Source organism: Sphaeroforma arctica (genome assembly GCF_001186125.1).
Source record: "Sphaeroforma arctica JP610 unplaced genomic scaffold supercont1.196, whole genome shotgun sequence".
Lineage (NCBI taxonomy): Eukaryota > Ichthyosporea > Ichthyophonida > Sphaeroforma > Sphaeroforma arctica.
In genome coordinates, this window is record NW_014040362.1 from 49,730 (window position 1) to 58,929 (window position 9,200).

Below are 9,200 nucleotides of genomic sequence, written 5' to 3' on the forward strand. Positions count from 1 at the left end.
TATATAACGTACAGTACTCAATATGTATTTAGCCTTTAGCTTGGAAATATAATCTCATTCTTTTCGTTGGTCGTATACTAGTTGGGTTTTTTTTGGGGGGGGGCGGGGGGGCTATACGTAGTACCTGATTCTGCTCGAGTGCTAAATCTACCCATCGGCTTATTCTTTTACAGGGTGTCGTGTTTGGGAGTCTCGAAAGATGGCATGGCCATCTGCACAGGTAGTTGGGACAATACACTGAAAATCTGGAATTAATGTACCTTTATAAACGGAGAATGATCCGTCTCTACATACGTTTTCTCTATATAAAAAACCTGCAATAAAGTACTGTCACATTCGCTGACGAATATTCTTGGTTGACGGCATTTGGAGACTTTATTTAGGGCAACCCAACTCCAACGTGCAGTAGAACCCGCAAGTAGTATATCGTACATTGATTTGTCTAGTTGCATGCTTGGCTGGTGATTGGGTTACATTTGAAGACTTGATATATGCTAACTTCAACGTACTTTGGGACCGGCAAGTAGTATATCATATTTTGATTTATTTAGTTACTTGCTTGGCTGATGGTTGGATCATTTGGAGACTTGATGTAGGGCAACTGCAACGCATTTAGTATATCGTGTATTGGTGTATGCAGTTGCTTGCCAATCCATGGAACAACGTACATTGATTTGTCTAGTTTCATGCTTGGCTGATGATTGGGTTGCATTTGAAGACTTGATATATGCCAACTGCAACGTACATTGGGACCGGCAAGTAGTATATCATATTTTGATTTTTTTTTAGTTACTTGCTTGGCTGATGGTTGGATCATTTGGAGACTTGGTGTAGGGCAACTGCAACGCATTTAGTATATCGTGTATTGGTGTATGCAGTTACTTGCCAATCCATGAAACATTGCATTAAAAATTGCTCAGTTTAACGATCAGATTTCTCAGGCATACGAAAAGCAAGTTTGATATATTCATAGTACGATCTCATTGTATAGGTGCATCACATTCGGAAATTTGGCACTGTAGTTGGTATCAACATGCACGCTCTTGTTCTCACTGTACTTCATTGTAGATGTGAGGAGGACCACACGAATCGGGAATCAGAATTCTCTCATGGCACTTAGTAGTTAAATATTGCCATTCCTACAAGCCTGCTTGTTTTTGTTGTAGAATGTTCAAACATCCTTTTCATTGTATGAAAGATATCCTACTCGTGGCAGCAAATTGTGATGCTATTAGCCCCATATAGCTACACTGGTATCACGATCTATTGTTAGAATATACAAGCGCCTGATGATTTGCTTTGATGCAATTGAATTACCATCTTGGTGACGATGTAGCTCAATATGGTATATTATTCAGTAATCAAGTGCACGCGAAGCTCTACTAGACAATATTGCTATTCCAAGGGACTCGGGTGTGCCACTTGCACTGGGAGACAGTGAGAATAAAACTTGGATTATCTGCAACCGAGAACCAAATCATGTGCAGTCGTCAGCAATTTCCGGGATGTGACACCGATACTTATCTCAGTCATGCTTCAGACAATTCTACTATTTTCTCGTCGAGCTAAGAGTTTCTTCCCTCAAATATTTGCCCGATTTTCTCACTATCGTATCAAATGTTGTAATGCCACTACTCGCAAATTGAAAGGATGAGATATGCCCCACCATCGTATTACACTATGTTGCCTCGTTTCCCATCATGAATATGCTGTATACGAAGTTTGGCAATCTAGCTGATCTCTACATGCAACTATCTTGGGTAGTCGGTGCTTTTCATATGTATCAGAGCTATGCGTTGCACAAGTACACAAATGTTGATATTCGCCGCGCGCAGCCGCCCGTGTTGGTGTCATTCCGGTGTATATCGATGATCTTTTGATTCAATGTTGTATATATGGGTGTTCGGTCTGAAAGTGCTTGTTTTTCATCCACTTCATCTGTCTTCAAGTCAAGGAATGCGTTCGAGGGTACAGCATTTGCGAGTAATATTTGTTTTGTGTGGTATATCACTAGTAGGTATATTTACATTATTAAATTGTTTTTGTCAAAATATGGTTGGATATTGGATTATTCATACAATATTTAACGCTTAAAAAATACATTAAATATAACAATGATAGAAAACAGACATATGCAACGTCCAGCCGACGCTGCACCACATAAACAGGTCGAATTCTGATTTTATTTCAGCACCCTTTAAATCCTAGCACTAGTGGGTGTTGTATATCCATCATTATGAAGATGTCTTTGTCAAAAGTCTTTGTCAAAATAGGGTTGAATGCTGGATTGTGTTCGCGTGAACTTGTTAAGATATCTTTGTCAAAATATGGTTGGATAGTAGATTTTTCTAACAATCGACACTCAAAGAAGTGCACTAGATCGAGAATGCTTGAACACCGATATCGGATGTGAACATGTCCAACATCCAGTCCGCGCTGCATAATATTAAGAGATCGAATTTTATTTATTTATTTTGCTGCTACTTATAAATCGCAGCGTGGACACTCAAAACAGCAGCGTATGTGTAGCAGCGTGTGTGCACTATAACTATCTTTGTAATCGTTACTTTGATTTCATTTAATGTATTATGGAAGCAGTCCGCCACGCGCGTTGCTCGACAAGATGGTACTGGAGTAGATAGATATCTTCTTGTTAACCAGCTGCTTGACAATATCAGGTAACAGAATCTTTTAAAATAATGCCCACTACAAATGGTAATATTATCGATACTATGTTCGCTTCAAACGGGTGTTGTTGTCATTATCGATATTCCGATGCACACCAGTCGAGAAGTCATCTGCTCACACAGCTCCTACTTTCGTATACTAAATCTTGGTGAGTATCGGGTATTCGGACGCATGCATTATCGACTGCAGGGTATCCTCTCTGGAGTTAGAAAGAGTAAAGGGTGCCAGACTGGCGGGATGGTGAAATATCATTTATTACATCGGCGGTTGCTGTACATAGTCACTTAAAAGCCGTCGAACAGCAACCGAGTGATGACAGATTCATCTTGCACATTTGGCATGAAGGACTCGCACGCTTTGGTCCAAAAATAATTGCGATCTCGGCTTCATTAACGGATTGAGCTATCGCAAAGTTTTAAATATCGTTGTAGCTTCTTTTTTTTTACCCGCATCTCAAGTTTTGTAGAATGAAAACAGAACACTGTGCAGTAGAATACTTTAGACTGTGGTGGGGGATGGTCGCATCATACCCTTTGGCAGGGACAATTCACCATATGTATATGGCACATAGTGCCTTCAGTACAAGCCGTTGTTAGACTGCAACTAAATGATGACGGATTCCCATTGAATATTTCATATCATAGATTAATTCTAGCGATGATTTGCATACATTGAATAAATAATAGTGCGATTTCAACCGTCACCAACGATGCCGACAAGATTGAACTATCGATTATATGCCTTCTTGTACCACCTCAGATGGCCTCGAGTTACAGTTAAAAAGAGGTAAAGTGAAAGCAGAACACTGTTAAATGTATCACTTTGACTGTGGTGGAGGACGACTACATCACACCCTCCTGTAAAGACAGTTCACAATATGTGAAATCACATGGTACATTTAGCTCCACATTGAACACTCGACATCATAGAATATTTGTATCGACGATTCAAATGCATTCATCGGATAATAGTGCGATTTAATCGTCACTAACGATGGCGACTTCAGATAGCCTCGAGTTTTAGTTGAAAAGAAGTACAGTGAAAACATAACACTGTCGAGCATATTAGTTTGACTGAGGTGGAGGACGACTATATCAAACCCTCCTGATCAAAATATGTGTACAAGCCTAGCCGTCACATTGAACATTTTAAATCATAGAATAGTTCTGCGATAATTCGCATGCATTGGGCCTATGTACATGAGCATAACACTTTGACATGAAGGCTTGTGGTGCGAATGTCTCATATACGATTGAATGGACAACGTGAATGGACAACGATATCGGGGTGCGTACTCTTACGCACTCTGCGTCAAGCTGCTTTTGGCAGCAGCTGTAGCTGATGGCGATTGTATCGTGACAGAGCAATGGAGGATTGAAAAATCAATCCCTAAATTATTCAATTTGCAGGTCAATGTATAAAGTCTAAAATTGAGCATAGTTGCAGACACTTTTAAGGTATAGGACTCGTGAATTGACAAGTTTACGGTCAATTGCAGCACCAGACGATCGGTGGAAGAATATATGAACCAATTTTACTGAACATCACGCTAACATTTGCCTTGTTGTTTCGATTAAAATTACCAAATGGTGTTTTATCAAATTCACCCTCTCTGAGATTAATGTCTCATATCGTAAAGGTACAAGACTGCTAGGAATATGATGTTAAATTCTATTAAAATAGTGACTGTATGAATGACAGCCAACTAGTAGATCGCTTTCGTAACCCGCTCGTTTACTTTTCTTCATAAAAGTATACGTAACGGTTATAGACATATTTGCAAGCACGATCATTGTCTACCCATGACGAACACTACAGCGTAGTGGTGATGATTCGGCTACGAGCACAAATTACATTATCCATATTCGTGATTTATCCGTACCTTCTGGCACAACATGGATTGCGATGAGCACTCATTGGATGTGTCAACTCGTATCGTTGATTTTACATCGGTAATCGGTCCGCCCTTAAAATTTATCATGTAAGTTGCTAAACATTGAGTTTTGGAATGTTAGAGCTGTCTAGCAAGCAAGCCTACAATATTAGGTGAGTTGTATTGTCTTTTTTCCTCGTCAATCTACAATCGAGTCCATTCACGAGTTATACACTGAACCAGAGTTCAGTCCGAGGTGAATTTACTGAGAACACTTTACAGCATGAAATGCAATATGCCAGGATCATGACAAGATCATGATTTTTTTTCTCTCTTTTTGCTTAATAGACTAATATTACTTACTGATACTGTGATCCATTTCTTAGAGTGCGATAGCCAACACTTAGTTTCCAATGCCTTCCCAATGCTAATGTACTGAGCAAGAATTCAACTGTTGAAAGATACAATAGGAATAAACATAGAGATTGAAACCGAGGGTTTTCACAAAAATTGTCAAGCTTGAATAGTCTTGCTGTCTAATAACCTGACAGACCCCGATCAATGGGTATGATTGGGTTGATAGGGCAACTCCTATACTGATAAAACAAATATACAAGTGTTAAATAGGTGTCACAGTATGACACCAGCCGCCGTAAAATAGTGTTCAAATATGACACATAGAATATGGAGTATATTATAGACACGAAAGGACCAAATTTAAAATTTACTCTTACTAGTAGTCTATTTGGTTTAACAGGTTATAGTCCTATTGTAGCCACACACGATAATACACGAGAGTACAAGCAACACGTGACTACAATACGTTTAACTACTCAACATGGGGTTTCAGTAGTCAACGACAGACAAATGCATGTTCACGATCAACCAAGAAGGCTTCACCTGTGTCATATTCCGATACGTAGATGACATCATAATATGTGGGAAGGGCAAGGCAGATGTCGACCGATATAAATCACTACTCGTCAATGAGTTTAGCTGCAAGAAGCTTGGTGATCCGAAGTGGCTTCTAGGCGACCGCGTCCTGACAACAGATTCGTCCATCAGTCTTGTACAAGATGCATACATCGCAGAAGCACTAGACACGTTTGGCAACGACATCAAGCCAGTATCAACTCCTGCCTTTTTATCGTCCGTGTTTACACAGATGCCGACCATGGGGGTTACAAGAATACATACCAATCTACAAGTTGTTTGGTACTTCGCATCAATCGGTTCCTATATCATGGCGCTCTCGACGTCAACGAACCGTGGCTACGAATACTGCAGAAGCCAAACATGTCTCTACTTCCAAAGCTGCAAATGATGTACAATGGCTGCGTAACATCCTGCTAAAAACACTCTTATACTGCGACAACGAATCAGCTATACACCTGATCGACACTACCGGGTCTACAAAGCATATGAAACATATCGAGATTCGCATGTATCACATACGGAACTTACAAGCACAGGGCAATATAATAGCCTGTCACATAGGTCTATTGGATAACCTTGCGAATATACTCACTAAGAACACCGCAAGGCCCACACACTGTCACGCATAAAAAAATCAGTATATATCAAATATGAATACCCAAGTAGTTCGGTACTGACACTTATCAAATATGAGCAATGTTCCCACCACTGGATTGTAAGGCGGTAGAACACGTATACACACCCTCCGCAGAGGGTGGAATAAATCGCTTTCTTCCTAATTATATATGTTTAACACACACTCACGTCTAACACGACATATGTTCGTCTAACACAACATATGTTAACAGACGTTCCCACTGAATCTACACAGCATGAGTACTGCTAGACAAACAATCAAGGGGAGAACGACGAGGAAGTGATTGTTTTTTCACACTATTCACAAGTATCGGCTTTAGGGGAGTGCTATGGCAACTCCAGTACTGACGAATACTACCAATATGCAAGTGTCAAATGGGTGTCACAGAATGACACCAACTGCCGTAGAATAATAGAATATGGAGTATAGACACGAACAGAACAAATAAAGTTAGGCTTACAAGGAGTCTATTCAGATTTACATAGGTGGTTACCCTAAGTCCTACCCACCAACACACAAAGTCACACTCATGTAGTTTATTGTTGTTTATTACCTCTATCAGACACAGCCCGATGGACAAGGAATCGACATCTAAACTTCAAACTAATACACCCCTGGTTGCAACGAGATTTTTCGTTCTTGGCTGTATACTGATCGTATGTGTGTCGCAATGAAATATACTTAGTTGCAGGACGAACGAGTCGCAGAAATATGACATTTACGTTTAAAGCAATTTTTTGATTCGGCTGGGATGAAGCAGGAAACTACTTTACTGCAAAACCACCATTTTTTTAGAAAAAAATATTTTCGAAGTAGATAGAGAATTTTATTCATCCTATTTTATTATCGATACGGAACTCTCATATACCTCTGCGGTCATGTTTTGCAAGCATTGCCGGATAATCAGAAGTGCTGATTCATCTCTCTTGCATCCTTTCAGTACTTGAAATACACAATTTCGTTCAAAACTGATCGCGTGAGTGAGATTTCTGAGCGAGATTCAAACTTGGAGTCTATCAATACTCAGTCGAATATCGCGCCAACAGCTACAGTAATCTTAGAGCAAATTAATATTATGTAAAGATATAGCAAGCCAACAGTATTACTTTATGGGCGGTTATATGAGAAGTTAGTAAATGGGGCTATAAATGTTGATATGATAAATGAAACTCCATTTCCGATTGATAGACTTTGATATGAGGCAGGTCGAAGTAATAATCATATTGATATTCAAATTTGCCGGGGCGAGAGGAAAAAGAAAGAAAAACGGTGTCCATCATGAGGGCTACTACACATCGTCAGCATCGGTATCAAGTTTAATTATTGAATAAACACCAACCTCAGACAGACCTTCGGGGCCTTACCACACCAACCTGGAGACAGGACCATATTTTTTTTTCTTAAGTAGCCAATGAAATTAATTTCTGAAATTTCGAATAATGCCGACTTTCTCTATACTCTTTAAGAGAGAACAACTTGGCGACTAAAGTGCCAACCGTTCGATTGACAAAAGAAAGAAAAATAGAAAAATATTAGAACTTCATTAGAAAAACATCGAATAAAGATACCGATGACGGTCAGAGCCTTGCGGCTTATAAAAGCCGGGCGTCCCCCTGCTGAAGCCTCAGTCTTATGCTTCTATCATTAATGTTGTAAGCTTTAATTGGGGTCGTAAGCTAGCTTACATTTATGATGTTCGTTTTAGCTATTAGTAGAACTGATCAATTCGTTCAACTACTTTATCTCCTATCGTCGGTTTACATATTAGATATTTTTAAGTTAGCTTACAAAAGTAGTTGAATGCTGTGGACAGCTCTAAGATACCCTGAAAAATTGAAGTAACACTTACGTGCTACATAACACTAACATTTTAATATTTAATTCACCCTTCCGTAACGAAACTTTGAATAACACTCAAGTGACATTTACAACTGAAAATAATACTCTAAAGTATTAATAATATATTACACTTACGTGTACTAGGCTTTAATCCGATGAAATGATATACTTAAGTAGTATCCACAAATTTATTCACCTACGTGTACAAATAAAGTTTATTCTATTACTTTTGTACTACTACATAGAAATGATTACACATACGTGACACAATTGATGATTTGCATTTACGTGTAACTTTAAAATCAGAGCACGTAAAACAAACACTTCGTGTGTTAACATACGAAGATTCGAGGATAACTACGTACATGCATAGACAAATAAGAAGTTCTAAGCTTGCAGCTTCGTTTTCGAAATGACTCCTCAGAGACCAACTTGAGAAAAAGAAGCTGCTTCGAGAGCCCAAAGTTAATCGAAGAAGGCGAAATCCATAACAGAAGCTTCTCTAAGAGAAGCTAAGGAATAAATCGAGCTTTTCGTGCAATATCGTAATCGATAATTAGAAGAAGCGCGCCTTCTTATGGAGGTCATGTCTAAGAATATTTTAACTTCTCCACAGCATATGGACATCACTCCTATAGAGGAGGAACAGTCTAATCCTATGCTTACGCGTAGCCAGAAAAAGGATGCAGCATTTGGTCCTTTAAAGAACACAGCCGTCATTGTAGCTGTAGATGTTATACAATATCAACCTATAGACTCAGAAGTATATCTGAATTCACATGAAAAGGATGGATCTCCTTCAGAGGACGCTACTACAACTGTATTTACAGATACACACTCTAAACCTAAGGGTAAGGAGAAAGTGGTCGTATCTGAATCACCTAATGTACATCAATCATCATTGGATTATGAAACAATGGACCATCCTACGACTGCAAAATATTCATATGAATCGATGGATGTACAGAAAAAAAACAAAACAACCACGTGTACAGGCACGACCTTCTACTGAACTACAGAGTACACATCAGCAGAAGAAAAATATTTAAATATAATTTCTGATGAAGACGACGATAATCGTAAGAACCAAAAAACTACACTTCGTTACCGACTCAAGTCTCAAAGAAGCCCTCCAACTATAAAACGAGCAATCTTCTAGCGAACCAACTCCAGATTTAGAATCTAGAAAAGAAAGTAGTGCAACTTCGCATTGCCACTTTTGTTTCT

The 9,200-nt window shown here is 39.0% G+C and overlaps 2 protein-coding genes across 2 annotated transcripts in view; both read left to right on the forward strand.

Moving 5' to 3' along the window:
• The window catches only part of SARC_03727 (guanine nucleotide-binding protein subunit beta-1), a gene marked incomplete at its 5' end in the record, with an annotated part of 6,739 nt that extends 6,352 nt beyond the window's left edge, over positions 1-387 (forward strand). The window contains one exon of the mRNA XM_014302467.1: positions 174-387. Coding sequence (XP_014157942.1) covers positions 174-255 — 82 coding nt within the window. The 3' untranslated portion in view covers positions 256-387. The remainder of the gene's footprint in view (positions 1-173) is intronic.
• Positions 388-8,559: 8,172 nt separating this feature from the next.
• On the forward strand, positions 8,560-8,985 carry SARC_03728 (hypothetical protein; the record flags this gene model as incomplete). The annotated part of the gene is made up of 1 exon (XM_014302468.1): positions 8,560-8,985. The coding sequence occupies one exon, from the start codon at positions 8,560-8,562 to the stop codon at positions 8,983-8,985; it is 426 nt and encodes a 141-aa protein (XP_014157943.1).
• Positions 8,986-9,200: the final 215 nt, after the last annotated feature.